At 42.6% G+C, this 16834-nt stretch overlaps 1 protein-coding gene across 1 annotated transcript in view; it reads right to left on the reverse strand.

Moving 5' to 3' along the window:
• Positions 1-7866: 7866 nt before the first annotated feature.
• Positions 7867-16834, reverse strand: part of LOC124788911 (solute carrier family 22 member 9-like) — an 80607-nt gene continuing 71639 nt past the window's right edge. The window contains exon 3 of the mRNA XM_047256193.1: positions 7867-8110. Coding sequence (XP_047112149.1) covers positions 7867-8110 — 244 coding nt within the window. The remainder of the gene's footprint in view (positions 8111-16834) is intronic.

Below are 16834 nucleotides of genomic sequence, written 5' to 3' on the forward strand. Positions count from 1 at the left end.
GCTCAGAAAGGTCTAAATTATGCTGCCACAAAAGTCATTGGTCACTTACCTAATAGCATCAAAGGTCTGATGGATAGCCATATAGCATTTAATAGGAAATTAAAAGAATTTCTTAATGGCAACTTATTCTACTAATTAGATGAATTTTTGGATATAGTAAGTGAGTAATTTCCCCAATCCCCACCAAAAAAAGAAAAAGAAAAGAAAATATTAAGTGTCGTGTAATATTTTGTGTAATATAATATCTTGCAGAGACAACTTTTATTAACCTGACACGTTCCACATCATTACGAAGTGTTGTATTCATGATCTATGGAACAAGTACTAATCTAATCTAATCTAATCAAATGTAATCTAATCCTCATTATCGTACCTGAGTGTACTCGAGACAGATCGGCTACTGCACTGGAATGAAATCCAATAAGGTTCCAGCAAACGCGGAAGAATATGTAGTGTAATGTTTACATGGGGTTTATTCTTACACTACTGGTCATTAAAATTGCTACACCACGAAGATGACGAGCTACATATGCGTAATTTAATCATTATAATTGCTACACCACGAAGATGACGTGGTATAGATGCGAAATTTAACCGACAGGAAGAAGATGCTGTGATATGCAAATGATTACCTTTTCAGAGCATTCATACAAGGTTGGCGCCGGTGGCGACACCTACAACGTGCTGACATGAGAAAAGTTTCCAACCGATTTCTCATACACAAACAGCAGTTGACCGGCGTTGCTTGGTGAAACGTTGTTGTGATGCCTCGTGTAAGGAGAAGAATTGCGTACCATCACGTTTCCGAGTTTGATAAAGGTCGGATTGTAGCTATCGCGATTGCGGTCTATCGTATCGCGACATAGCTGCTCGCGTTGGTCGAGATCCAGTGACTGTTAGCAGATTATGGATTCGGTGGGTTCAGGAGGCTAATACGGAACGCCGTGCTGGATCCCAACGGCCTCGTATCACTAGCAGTCGAGATGACAGGCATCTTATCCGCATGGCTGTAACGGATCGTGCAGCCACGTCTCGATCCCTGAGTCAACAGATGGGGAAGTTTGCAAGACAACAACCATCTGCACGAACAGTTCGACGACGTTTGCAGCAGCATGGATTATCAGCTCGGAGACCATGGCTGCGGTTACCCTTGACGCTGCATCACAGACAGGAGCGTCTGCGATGGTGTACTCAGCGACGAACATGGGTGCACGAATGGCAAAACGTCATTTTTTCGGATGAATCCAGGTTCTGTATACAGCATCATGAGGGTCGCATCCGTGTTTGGCGATATCGTGGTGAACGCATATTGGAAGAGTGTATTCGTCATTACCATACTGGCGTATCACCCGGCGTGATGGTATAGGGTGCCATTGCTTACACGTCTCTGTCACCTCTTGTTCGCATTGACGACACTTTGAACAGTGGACGTTACATTTCAGATGTGTTACGACCCGTGCCTCTACCCTTCTTTTGATCCCTGCGAAACCCTACATTTCAGCAGGATAATGCACGACCGCATGTTGCAGGTCCTGTACAGACCTTTCTGGATAAAGAAAATGTTCGACTGCTGCCCTGGCCAGCACATTCTCCAGATCTCTCACCAATTGAGAACGTCTGATCAATGGTTGCCGAGCAACTGGCTCGTCACAATACGCCAGTCACTACTCTTGATGAACTGTGGTATCGTGTTGAAGCTGCATGGACAGCTGTACCTGTACACGCCATCCAAGCTCTGTTTGACTCAATGCCCAGGCGTATCTAGGCCGTCATTACGGCCAGAGATGGTTGTTCTGGGTACTGATTTCTCAGGATCTATGCACCCAAATTGCGTGAAAATGTAATCACATGTCAGTTCTAGTATAATATATATGTCCAGTGAATACCCGTTTATCAACTGCATTTGTTCTTGGTGTAGCAATTTTAATGGTCAGTAGTGTATAATGAACGGAGTATAGTGTCATTTGTTTCCACTGGTACCCGCGTCCTAACAAGGAAACCCTGTACTAGTTCCTTTTCCTCATTCGGTGCTGTGAACCTGAAGTGAGCTGTCGTTTGTGTCGTATGCTTCCAACTCAACGTAATTTGTAATCAAGTGTTGTACCAAAGGTAAGGTAGAGTGTTTGGAACAATGGTATGAACTTGCACATGTAAAAGGATTGTTTTCTCTATGATATCTTGCGTAGGACATAGAAATGAACTTGCAGACATGCATTTGGTCTTTGGTGCTGCAGGAACTATGGAAGGAGCACGTCGTTTGAACGCAGAACTTTATACAAACAGACGAATACCAAACCAGAGATCATCTGCTGCTCTGGACCGTCGTTTCCGTTAAAGGGGCACATTTGAGGAAGATTTCCATGCTCGATGTCGACCACGGAATGTACTTAATCCTGGTTTCGAAGAACGAGTACTACAGATGTTCGACAACAATCCTTCAGGTAGCTTACGCTCTATTGCTCATGCACTAAATGTGAGTTGTAGCAGTTTTTGGAGAATTCTGCGTGATGATAATCGTTATCCCTGCAAAACCCAAACACTGATTTTCCAATTCGGAACGGCATTGCCGTATGGTTTGTACAGCAAAGAGTGTTAATTCCAGACTTTGCAAATACTGAATGATGAATCGACTTTCACCCTCTAAAGAATGTTCAACAGATGCAGCTCCCATGTATGATCTCGTGAAAATCCTCGAGATATGGCTGCCATCATTTTCGGGCACGATTTTCAGCTAGTTCTGGGCTGAAATTATTCACAACCAAATAGTGGGACATGTATTCTTCCATACTGTGTAAGTGGTCGTGTTTACAGCGTATTTCTCGAACACGTAGTTCCCAGTCTTCTCGAAGATGTGCCGCTTCAAACCAGAGTATTCTTCCAGCGTGATGAGGCACCTCCCCATTTCACAAATCGAGTGACAGGATTCTTGGGCAGATAATACTCTGGACGATGGATTGGACGTAATGGAACTGCTCACTGGCTTGCAAGGTTCCCACATCTAACAACTCCTGCTTTTTACCTCTGGAGCTACGTGAAGGCTCTTGTGCATGAAACTCCTGCAGACACTATGGAAGAACTCGTAGCTCGAACTGCTGATGGTGTAGGAGCAGTCCGATATCAAGCCAATGAAACATTACTCGGTGTCCTGCGTTCCTTGATTCGACAGTTTCAGTTATGCAATCAAGTTAATAGCGCACACTTCGAGTATTTACAGCGGTAATCGCAATGTACAGTGTTGTGTCTTCCAGGCAAAGGAAATGCGCTTTGCCGTTGTCCAGGGCACTACGAGTCAGAGACCCAATGTTCGTATACTGAAAATTCTTGCCTGTATCCAACCTATCATCCCACAAAAGTTCTGTTCTTATTCCTGAAACACCCTGTCCTTGTAGCGTAACATTCAGTAAGTGTGAAATTTAATTTCTATCCTAAGCCGCTTGTGAAAATTTATTACTTGTATATTGGTGTGCAGAGTCTGAAGGGAGAAATCACCTCAAAACTGCATTAAAGAAGCAAAGACATTAGGAACTGGCTTACGGGTAGGAGACAATTTCATGTAACGTAGAACAGGCTGACTTTGCTACACCGAGGTAGTTTAGACACTGACATTTTGTGTCATAATTGGTAGAAGCAATAGAAAAAGGGACAATTACGTCTCTGACAGCAGGTGTTGAATGACGTTTCGTTTCCTGGACATCTCCCAATATTTCGAAATTATACGGTAGGTAGAGAATTTGTTATTCTTAATGTTAGTTGTGTTTTGTTTAAACGTTACCTCTCGTGTCTAAAGACTAAAACTAACACTAGTGTTTGCACCTTTTATTCCACGTCGTCACAGCTTAACAGCGGGGGTTTCCGCCGTCTCAGGTTCGACAACGTTAAACAGTGGAGGAGAGATCCCCGCTCGCAGTTCTACAGAAACAGTGGCTAAATACGTCTTTCCACAAGTTCACAGTCACAGGAAAAAGGAATCAATCAACGGGGACAAATATAACAGCAATATCTCTTGGAGCAGGAAGATTTTCTGATAAAATTATTGGTGATAATTCCATAAGAATTTAAATTAATAGCCCCCTTCCTAGCCTTTCTCTGCAGTTATTCGAGGTGTGTACCCTTGTGTGTTTAGGTGCACAGCAGCACAATTCCAAGCCTTAGTCAAAAGCGGAAGGTTATCTGCCACCGTCATCTTCCACTCTCACCCTCCTCTTCCAACGTCTACACAATACACACTTCACTCTGGACGCACTTATCACATACAAATTTAACACACCTCAGCCAAAAACCGTCAATCGAGCAGGAAGAAAGGTAACCATTCCTGTTAGACTGCAGAACATTTCTTGTCTGCCTTGCAGTCAATGTCATACGATTAAAATTGTTGAATCGTCCCAGATACTCAGTATTTGGTCCATGTTACATCCAGTTCCTTTAGAAATGAAAATCGAGGCCATGTTGTTGTTTCTTTTCCAGTTACATGTCGTTCATTACACTCCCTCACGTGGACGCAGACTGGCAGTTAATATGCTGCTCCTGTAGTCTGAATTAACTCAGAATGTAAAAACAGATTAATACAGTCACAACAATTAATGATATATGCTGCAACACAATGAAATGTTATTTACATTCGTGATTTTTAGAAACGCCGGTTTAGATAGTGGTGTTTCGTTGTACAGCGTTCAGACTTCTATTTTTACGATGATGTCATCTGGTGATGATCTTCGGGCATGAATGGAGCGAATGGTAACGAAAGCAGTGACTGGCACGCATGCATGATGGATGATGTGATATGCCTGAAAGTTGGATACGTCGGAGGTGACGATAATGACTAGTGCCGCACTGACGGAAAGCTACTAACGCTAGAAAGATTAGAATTCTGGAAAGGAGGACAGAATCCTTTTTATACTGATAGACGATAGTTTGTTATTGAACTAATTACAAGACACGACAAAAGCCGAACGCAAGCATAATGCTAAGGATACTAGTGATCACTAGGTTCTAGTCGCCTCCTAGTAATCAGGTACAGAAGAAGTAATAGCTGGCCTACCCCAGGGAGGTGTTATAGGGCCCCTGCTCTTCCTAATCTACACAGGGTGGTCAGCAGTTGCCTGACAAGCTTTTAAGGGTGTGGCACGGGAGGTTGTACTGAGAAATAACTGTTCAGAAAAAAATTCGATACATCGCGCCGTTTCCGAGTTATTTAGAATTGAAGATAGCTAACCAGGTCGTTGATCGCTCAAATTCAAGCACTTGAAAGCCACAAAATGCAGTAAGAGAGAAAGATCTCTGGGTCTGTGAGTTACCACTGGTTGAAATGCTCATTACCAGTTAAAATGGGCCTTTTTCGAAAGTGATAAAATTTAAGCTATGTGAGCAGAGGCTACATTTGTTCGTTCTGAGGAAACCAAATGAAGAACATGTTTGGCGACACCGCTTCTGTCAGGCTGCTTCAATTTCTGCGAGCGACGACCCGATTGGCTGACTCCAGTGCTAAATAACTCGGAAATGGGGCAATGTATTGAATTCTTTTCTTAACAGTTATTTTAAGCCCAACCTGTCAAGCAAGATCTGTACAAGGTTTTTCAGAATGCTTCTGACTACCTTGTACAAGCGATTTAGGAGACAATCTCAGCAGCCCTCTTAGTTTTCAGATGAGGCTGTCGTGTACCGTAAAGTGAAGTCATCAGAAGATCAAAGCCAATTGCAAAAATGAATTAGATAATATCTCCACAGGATGCGAAAAGTGGCTGTTGACTATAAACGATACAAAGAGTGAGGTTATTCACATGAGTACTAAAAGGAATCTGTTAAATTTCGATTACACGATAAATCACACAAATCTACAGGCAGTCAGTTCAACTAAATTCCTAGGGATTACAGTTACGAACAACTTAAACTGGAACGATCACAAAGAAAATGTTGCTGGGCGAGGCGAAACATATCCAGCGTTTTCTCTGCACAACGCTTAGAAGGGTGCAACAGATCTACTGAAGAGACTGCCTGCACTACGCTTCTCCGTCCTTTACTGGACCATTGCTGCGCAGTATACGGAGTACATTGAAAAAGTTCAAAGAAGGGCAGCCTGTTTTGTACCGTCACGAAGTAGGTAAGACAGTGTCATGGATATCATGCTAGTTAGAATGGTAATCATTAACACAAGACGTTATTCGTTGTTACGGCGAGATCTTTTCACTATACTTCAGTCAAGAACTGTCTCTTCCGAATTCGTATCACTTTGTTGACGGCCTCCAACATCGGAGGAAATAATCATTGTAATATTATAAATCAGAGCCCCCTCAGAAAGATTTAAGTATTTCTTTTTCCGCACGCTGTTCTAGAGTGGAACGATAGAAACGGACCCTCTGCCAAGTACTAAATGTGAATTTGACAATAGTCTTGTTCACACGGCTTATTTCACAGTTGTATCCCTATATGTCGAAGCAGTGGAAACGTGCTGTTTAACCATTGTAGACTTTTCAGGTGGATGTATCACTGGCGTAATGTTAACACTAATCATGTAAGCCTATCCTGTAAAATGACTCGTTCCACATCATTTCGATAAAAAGAATCGTTAAAATTATCCACGAAACATGTAACTAACTGACTAATATAGACCTAAGAAAGTAAAAAAAATGGTTCAAATAGCTCTGAACACTATGGGACTCAACATCTGAGGTCATCAGTCCCCCTAGAACTTAGAACTACTTAACCTAACTAACCTAAGGACATGACACATATCCATGCCCGAGGCAGGATTCGAACCTGCGACCGTAGCAGTCACGCGGTTACGGACTGAAGTGCCTAGAACCGCGCGGCCACCGCGGCCGGCCCTAAGAAAGTAAATCGGCAGTGAACTCTTTAAATATAGGTCAAGAAGTCACATCGAATACTGGACTCAATGTAAATAATTTTCTTGATCTCAGACGTCTTTCTTGTTATTCGTCTGGAACACGCTGCTGAAGATACACATATTCAGCAAACTCCTCTCCCAATTTTAATTTTAATTTTTAGACCCTAAAAATGACTTTAAAAAATAAAAAAATTAGAAAAGTATTTTAGGCTGTTCCTGAATCCAGTCAGCTTTTTCCCGGCAAATACTCGTGCACTTACTTACTCTCGCCTTTATGTCACCTGAAGTCAGTGTATCTTGGTAGAAGCTCAGATGGTGTCTAGAGACGTCCCCCTTACCTCAATATCCTAGAATGTAAGAGGCTGTCAAAGATATCAATGATTGTACGATAAATTTGTTCCCTATGCTCTAAGGCAAGTGTGAACATTCTACATACAAAGTTATCTATTCTTCCAATATGTTGCTGTTGTGGCTCTCAGTGCCAAGACTGGTTTGATGCAGTTCTCCATACTACTCTTCCGGTATAACGGATTTTGTGTAACATTCAGTGTATGCAGCACACGGTAACAACATCTTTCTACGCTATACCATGCCACAGCTGCTGATAATACACCCGGCCGTCGCGCAAAGCTGATGTATGTATAGTAGACTGGTGAGTCCCGACCCGAAGCTAATTGTGAGGAAAAATGACAAAGTCGTTTGAAAACATTCGTGGGAGGAATTTGAATGGTCTTTAAAGGGATAAAAGCGACGGAGTTTCGAGAGAACCACCATAGATAATATTTAAGCATTAGTATTTTCTAGGTCACGATCGACGTTAATCTTAACAATTTTGTTCCAAAACGTTAGAAATTTCGAAGCAAGTAGATCAGTTGCAGAACACTATGAGCCGAGAACGATATGTAAGTCTTCTTTGTCGCATCTGACACTACTAAATAAAAACTATGAAGTTTCTTGAACAAATGATTAGACAGACCAGTCTCAAGAAGTGTGCGTATTTTCAGAGAAGTGAGAAAATTACTATCTTACGTGTCGCCGACGTATCCATTGAATAGAAGCAGCAGTACACCAATATTTTCGATGTAGAACATGGCGTCGTTAACGACGTACGCCTCGTCGCACACCCAGTTCATCTGCGACGGCAGCGTCAGGGAGAACCAGGTGTCATCGTAGTCCCAGCCGTAAAGGCAGTGTGTTGTTGACAAATTGGTCTCATTATGCATTTCAGTTAAGTTGTACATCCTACACTTGTCGAATGTTCCGTTAACACTGTGAAAGAAACGCAGATTAGCAGGTTTTAAAATCTATATTATGAATATTTCATTTAGATTTTAATTAATATGTGAAATGCAGTTACTAATAGGTAAAAGAAGACGACTTAACACGTCTGGCATAAATTTAAGCAATTTTAGAAAACGATGTCTGGAATCCATTACCGTCTGCACAATAGTTTGATATATTTGAAAGGGAAAAACTGATAAAATATAAATGAGCCTATGTGCAGTTTCAAAAATGGCTCTGAGCACTATTGGACTTAACATCTGTGGTCATCAGTCCCCTAGAACTTAGAACTACTTAAACCTAACCAACCTAAGGACATCACACACATCCATGACCGATGCAGGATTCGAACCTGCGACCGTAGCAGTCCCGCGGTTCCGGACTGAGCGCCTAGAACCGCTAGACCACCGCGGCCGGCTATTTGCAGTTTCAATCATTGTTTATATTATGTGGTACACACTTAGATCACTAAATTTTGTCAGCATAGGAATCTCACAGCCAACAGGTTGCAAATAACTGTTAGATACATAGACCTACGTTTCGAGACCTCTAAGGATGTCTTCATCAGAATGAAATTATAAGAAACCGTAAAATGACACTGAGTGAAAACAATGGTCAAAGTTTCGAGGAGTTATGCTCAAGTCAAACACCGAACACGTTCAACCCTTTGGCACGTATGCCTTGCTGCGAACAACACCAGTCTTATGTTGTACGTAGCAAGGCACACGTGCCAAATGCTTTAACGTGTTTAATTTTAATTTTAGCATATCTGCTCGAAACTTTGTCCATTGCTTTCTCGCACTGATGAAGATATCCTCAGAAGTGGCGAAATCTAGGTCCATGTACCAAACAATTACTTCCAGCCGGTTGGCTGTGTGATTCCTATCCTGAGAGACAGTCATGTTTAAAACTGAAATAAATTTTATGTTTATTTTGGTCAAATAAAGAAGAATTTAACAGATTTATTTCGCTTTGTAACGAATAGTAGTCAATGTATTTTTGTTCTGAAAACCGTCAGCGCGGAGAAATAATGTTGAGATGAGTCGATGAGGTGCAAAAGCGATCGTGTCCCAGAAACTAAATTTTTCAGGAGACGCAAAAAACTGGATTAGAAACAGGTAAAACGTAGGCTTAAGCTAGATGACGTGCAGCAGCTATATAGAAATTGGTCTCAGGGTGAAACAGTATACGCCATTACAACATACTTGGTCAGTAATCCAGTTTGAATGTCCTGGATATGACCCTTTTTCGAGCCTCATGCTGTTGATGAGGCAGCTAGCTTTCTGTTTACAGCGGGGAATTGCGTCATGCAAGTTTATTGTTCCTATTTATTGCAGCAACAAAAGAGTGTGTTATGAGCATACAGAGTTATTCACAACGTACTCAAAATCGAACCTCTATCAAAATACAGTAAAACAGACTAAGTGGAGTACGCATCAATAATTTTTATCTTATCAATCCGTCGCTGCCCACTGGCAGTCAGGTATGTATTGTAGAATTTTCTTTACATCATCTAAATTCCTTTATTTTATTGGAACATGTCCACTATATGCTTGTTTATCTGGAAGACCTGCCTTACACCTGCCTTTCAGCAGAGGAAGCCGAGAGTCCACAAATGAATAGCCTGGCTTCAGTGACTCCAGGAGAATCGCTATGGAAAACGTAAAGGTCTTACGTAGATGTCTGAAACTTAATTTTTGGGTTTCCATCATAAGAGCACACTTAGGTGGCTCTAAGCACTATGAGACTTAACATCTGAGGTCATCAGTCCCCTAGAACGTAGAACTACTTAAACCTAACTAACCTAAGGACATCACACACATCCATGACCGAGTCAGGATTCGAACCTGCGACCGTGGCGGTCACGCGGTTCCAGACTGAAGCGCCTAGAACCGCTCGGCCACACAGGTCGGCCTCACTTAGGTACTCGTGGATCCCTTTTGTAGCGATTACAAGTGGTGGTAAGTTTCTATGGGACCAAGCTGCTGAGGTCATCAGTCCCTAGGCTTACACACTGCTTAATCTAACTTAAACTCTACTTACGCTAAGGACAACACTCACACCCATGCCCGAGGGAGGACTCGAACCTCCGACGGGGGGAGCCGCGCGAACCGTGGAAACGCGCTGTAGACCTCGCGGCGTAGAGATTAGACTAACAGGTCCTGAGGTCCAGAATATCTTCTGTTTCCACCTTTGTGACGTTTTAAGTTCTGCTTCGGAGACAACGAACATATCATAATTTCATACCCCTCTGGCGTCATTCCCGGACATGTCCCCTTCTCCAACTAAATGTCCATCTAAGAAGCACTTCTGTTGACGGATCATGGACTCTCGTTATACTAAATGATGCGTAAAGTCATAAATGTCACGTATCTCCGGAGATGTAATTTGAAACAAAGAGAGAGAAAAAAAAACGAAACTGGGCATGACCCCTTCCCCAACAGACCCATTCATATTACAATGCACTCATCAGAGTAACAAAATTTCTGAAACTGCTACAGTACTCAGACAGTTCTTAATTTGTCTTAAAGAGGTAAGAGTAGTTTGATATAATGACTAGGAGTTTTTGTTGCTACATTGTCAGTGAACATAAGTACCTTCTCTACCGTGAGTTGGGCTTTCTTACCAGCAGGCCCTAGACATTAGTAATGTGCTACACAGCGACATAAGACTTCTTCAGAAACAAAGAAAATCCTAACGTTACTAGTGTCATTATTAAGTTTAATTAAGTATTTAGAACCTATAGCGATTATTTCCGATAAATCTGAAATTATTACTTACCAGGAACCTGCAATAGCTCGCCTACACTCATCTCTTAACATAGAGCTTATGTATCAATCGCTACTAATTATACGTAAGTCTTTTTGAGGTTAAAGTAGAATACAGTGAATGATATATGTTTCCGAATTACTTATATATTCAGGAAAGCATCACTGTTCGAGTCACGCTTCTGTATATTTTTGAATACACGTAATTGAAAATTTTTTTGTGCATAAAAATATGTAACCACAGTTCCGATGAATAGAACTCTTCAAAAAGTCTTTTTAATATTAATTACAAGAAGCTCTACCAAATTGTGAAGTAAACTGCGCTTAGTGATACACCGACTCCTAAACGTAAAGAGCTTCAATTTTCTCAAATTCTTAGAACTCTGGTTGGACGAAGAAATGATCATTCATATTTCATCCCTTCAGTCTCAATGTGAGTAGCAGAGTGAACTGATACACAAACAATCGTTTAGATTTCTTTTAATGTCTGGCCGTTCCAAGCTGAGAAACGCTATGAAGGAACCTCCATACATTAACAAATAAACAAATAAATTAATTTGGGATTCAGTCAACAATAGTGGATGGCCGAAATTACGAGGTCATGCTGAAACGTAATCCCTCTGATTTTTTATTTGAAAACTCTTCAAGCTTTTCAAATAAAAATAAACGTTGCTAAGATTCCACATTTTTATTCTTCATGTCTACACACTTCCAGCTCTCTGTCTCTAGAGGGCTCCGAAATGCAGCGTTTAACATAGGCGTGTGTAACATAACTTTGTCGGTGCGTAAGAAAGAGCGTGGTGTAACTGAGTTTCAAATTCGAAGACTTCGTTCACACACACAGCACCCTCTCCTTTAGCCAATGCTAGACCACAAACGATCGGTTTGACATCTCCAGCAATCGGACATCTTGAGTTCACTGTCATCGATTATCCTCCATACGATCCCCACTTGGCCCCGTCAGATTTTCATCTGTTTCCAAAACAGAAAGAACAGCTTCGAGGACATCATAGTGATAATGTTGAAGCGGTGCAAGCAGGGGTGATGTTGTGGCTCCTTCAATAAAGTCAAACAATCTACAGTGGTGTTATCAACTGGTCACGTGTTGTGCAATATGTGTCCGTCGCTACGGTGACTGTTCAGAAATAAATATGTAGACATGAAGAATAAAGACGTAGAATGCTGATAAGGACTGTTTTATTTAAAAAGCTTTAAGAACTTTCACATAAAAATGTCGGAGGCATTATTTTTCGGCAATCCATTGCAGTGTCTCGTGAAAGCGGCGCATAAGGACGTGAGGGTCCCTTCACGTTGCGACAATGCTAAACAGGTATTAACGTGGAATTTCAGGTAATTCTGAATGAAATATTCATTTATAGTTCTTTATGGATGGGTATTACCGAGTATTCACTTACAGATAAAATTCCAGTCACGTTCTGTGGGTGACATTTAGGTGAATGCAAAACGCGGTTTATGTCTCGCAATGAAACAGCCTTGAACAATCTTTGCAGTGTTTCGCAGAAATGAAATAGCGGGTGTTGATTATGACAGAAATTCGGAGCAGTCCCGGTTGCTTGTCACGCGTTTCGTAATAGCAGAATGAAAAGAAAATATCTTTGCTGGAAATACACATACATCGTCAGTGATCATCGTGTCTGTCCACTATGTGGAGAACCTGAGTTCGAATTTCAGTAGTAGCAGGAATTTTCTCTTCGTGGGAGTATTGCAACAGCGTGCACTCAGCCTCTTGAGGCCAATTGAGGATGTAATTGAACCAAAAGTAGCGGCTGCGTGGTCAAGAAAGTAGACAATGGACGAAGTGCTAACCCCACGTCCCTCCAGAGCACATTCAATAACACCACTAGCCGAGGACGTCACGGCAGTCGGACGACCCTGATTCGCCAGTCAGAGCCAGAATGCGGAGATTTTCTTTTGCGTTTTGCTCTTTTGTCGAATAAGTGGACTGCACATTGAAAATAAGTTTAGGCTCGTTAATGATGGCTTTTTCAGTAGCGCAAAAACTTCTTATCGATGAGTGAGTGAATCTAAGCATTGATTAAAAAGCTCTTTATATTTTTGAATGACACACATCTAATATGGCAGTGCATATGTCATAAAGTGCATTAAGTTCACCAGATATAGAAAGCTAAGCTCGCAAAATGTTTCTGTCTCCAGCATATATACAATCGGGGTCAGACACTCCAAAACTAGTTACGAAATAATACAATCCGAAAACTCATTTTTAATGTTCTGAGATTGTACACGAGACGTGGACCCACCATTATACATCAGAGACAAACCTGTAGTTAAAAGAACAGATTAACCGAGAATAAACTGCAGTTTAAAAGTGGAACTCATTTTGTAGGCGGAAAAAGATGTTTACCGTGTTTTTGAAAAGGGTGGAGTAGTTGAGGGATAACAAGTTACTCTCTCACCTATTTTTCACATACATAAAATTATTAAAGATTTCATTAAAACCTGATGCACCGTGAGCAAGACTCTAGAAAGCTAATGGCCTGAGCAGACATTGATGGAGCCTAGTAGGGCTCTAAAAGCATGAGGTATTTTTATGATTCTTAGCCCTTAGAAACGGCATGTTGGGAGTGAAAGCTAATGGCGGCGAGCCCGTCCCTTAGTAAATCTTGCCGGACAGGTCCACAGCTGTGCATGAGAGACAGGGCAGCCCCTCGTTGAGACAGGTCTCCAGCACAACAATGCTGCACTACCTGCCGCAGCAACAGCAGAAGACTGGGCTGGAGCTATGGTCTGAAGGAACACATCTACACAGTGGAGTCATAAACTGGGCATTGTGTACAGAGCCACGCATGATAAAAATTAACCTGTTTTCATGTTTGCAGATTGTGCAAATAGGCCAGTGAACCACTTCCTCCAGCTACCTCGCTTGTATTACGGTTATTCAGAAGGTAAGGAACGATCAGTCGCGAAATGGAAAATACAATGAATATCTGAAGAAGCTTTCACAGATGCGTTGGACACTGTGTCTAGTACACCCATTGGTCGCCTCATGTCGCTCTTTTAAGCTCTGAGCTCACAGTGAGAACGTAAAGATGGGTATAAGTTACCGTCTCCCACTAAATATGAGAGCCTGCGGAAAGATTTCGCCTGAAGCTATGCAATCCACATAGCATAACTGTCATGCAGTTCATTCTAGACAACAATTATCGGCCGCACTCTGCAGGAGAAATGAAGATGATCCTGCAGTGTTTTCGATGGGAAATGTTTGAACGCCCACAATACAGCCCATAATTGGCTATCCCCGAGGTTCCTCTCTGCTCAAATGAACCGCTGGCTATGAAGACAATATTTTAACACAGACTACGAACTGCACTTCAGAGTAGATAATTGTCGAAAAGCACTGGCGGCTCTCTTCTATAACGAGGGAATTGAAAAGTTGGTACAACGCTACGACAGATGTCTAAGTATGAGTGGCGACTGTGTAGAGAATTACACTACTGGGCATTAAAATTGCTTCACCAAGAAGAAATGCAGATGATAAAAGGGTATTCTTTGTACAGACATATTACACTAGAACTGACATGTGATTACATTTTCACGAAATTTGGGTGTATAGATCCTGAGAAATCAGTACCCAGAACAACCACCTCTCGCCGTAATAACGGCCTTGATACGGCTGGGCATTGAGTCAAACAGAGCTTGGATGGCGTGTACAGGTACAGCTGCCCATGCAGCTTCAACACGATACCACAGTTCATCAAGAGTAGTGACTGGCGTATTGTGACGAGCCTGTTGCTCGGCCACCATTGACCAGTCGTTTTCAATAGGTGAAAGACCTGGAGAATGTGTTGGCCAGGGCAGCAGTCAAACATTTTCTGCATCCAGAAATGCCCGTACAGGACCGGCAAAATGCGGTCGTGCATTATCCTGCTGAAATGTAGGGTTTCACAGGGATCGAATGAAGGGTAGAGCCACAGGTCGTAACACATCTGAAATGTAACGTCCACTGTTCAAAGTGTCGTCAATGCCAACAAGAGCTGACCGAGACGTGTAACCAATAGCACCCCATACCATCACGCCGGGTGATACGCCAGTAGGGCGATGACGAATACACTCTTCCAATGTGCGTTCACCGCGATGTCGCCAAACACGGATGAAACCATCATAATGCTGTAAACAGAACCCGGATTCACACAAAAAATGACGTTTTGCCATTCGTGCACCCAGGTTCATTGTTGAGTACACTATCGCAGGCGTTCCTGTCTGTGATGCAGCGTCAAGGGTAAAGGCAGTCATGGTTTCCGAGCCGATAGTCAATGCTGCTGCAAACGTCGTCGAACTGTTCGTGCAGATGGTTGTTGTCTTGCAAACATCCCCATGTGTTGACTCAGCGATCGAGAAGTGGCTGCACGATCCGTTACAGCCATGCGGATAAGATGCCTGTCATCTCGACTGCTAGTTATACGAGGCCGTTCGGATCCAGCACTGCGTTCCGTATTACCGTCCTGAACCCACCGATTTCATATTCTGCTAACAGTCATTGGATCTCGACCAACGCGAGCAGCAATGTCGCGATACGATAAACCGCAATCGTGATAGCTACAATCCGACCTTTATCAAAGTCGTAAACGTGATGGTACGCATTTCTCCTCCTTTCACGAAGCATCGCAACAACCTTTCACCAGGCAATGCCGGTCCACTGCTGTTTGTGTATGAGAAATCAGTTGGAAACTTTCCTCATGTCAGCACGCTATAGGTGTCGCCACCGACGCCAACCTTTTGTGAATGCTCTGAAAAGCTAATCATTTGTATACCACAGCATCTTGTTTTTGTCGGTTAAATTTCGCGTCTGTAGCACGTCATCTTCGTGGTGTGGCAATTTTAATGGCCAGTAGTGTAGCTGGAAGGTGTAGCTAACCGTTGCAAATAAAACTTCTGATTTTCACTGTTTTTCCATTTCGCGACCTATCGTTCCTAACTTTCCGAACATCCCTCGTATAAGAAAAATCCGGCGTCTGAGAAACGTTTGGAGATAGAATGTTTATTACACCTCATAGCTAGGACTAACAAGCTCCAAGGCACAGGCGATTTAGATAAAGATCTTTAAGATTCTATCTGTTCGCTTGTTGCCGTGGGAAGAGACACGACTTCGGAAAAAATCATCTTAGCGAAAACTTAAAAAAAAACAGTAATTGGCGGTTTCTTTTTTTTCAGAGGTGCGGGTTTTTAACTCTTGCCCTGGCTCGACATGAGTTTGTGCTGTCGTGTGGGAGGGGAGATTTAGAGCCTCTAGGGCCCCGTGATTGGCTCAAGACGGGTGAAAGCGATGTCGTTCGTACACTTTGCGGGAAAACGGATTTTTTTTTCTGAAGAGGTGCGAGGCACTTGGGTGCAGGACTGTGGTCTAGTTAGTACTTCTTCAGGCCAAAGCTCTGGCATGTGTGTTTGGTACTTGGGACCTGTCCTTAGACTGAATTCACTTGTGAGTAGTTTAGACAGGGGAGCCTGTGGTGAAGTTCTTACCGTATCAACAGTGTGACTTCAAACGTCTCGAACTACTCGTCTGCCAAGGTCACACTTATTCGTTTTTGGTTTACCAGTCTTGACGATGGGTATCCTTGTACGCTCTGTCGTATAAGTGAGCCAAATTGGTCCTTGGTACAAGCAGAAAACGAGTGTGTCACACATTGAAATCTACCTTGATTTCAAAGCTCTGGTTGGGAGTAAATTGCGATCCTTCTGCCTGATCGCTAGACCATGAGATTTTTGCATATCTTTCGTGCCCGCGGTCGTTTCACAGGTGCCGCCTCCACGTCTCACCTCCGCCGCACAAACATCGCCAGCCGCAAGTTACATCGCCGCAGGAAGCAACGTATTGCCGCTCAGGCATTGTCAGGGAGTGCAAATCTCAATCGCTACTTGCTCTCAGCTGCACCTATGTAGAGAAACTTCAGTAGATTTCATCAGT

The sequence above is a fragment of the Schistocerca piceifrons genome, chromosome 3 (assembly GCF_021461385.2).
Source record: "Schistocerca piceifrons isolate TAMUIC-IGC-003096 chromosome 3, iqSchPice1.1, whole genome shotgun sequence".
Classification (NCBI taxonomy): domain Eukaryota; kingdom Metazoa; phylum Arthropoda; class Insecta; order Orthoptera; family Acrididae; genus Schistocerca; species Schistocerca piceifrons.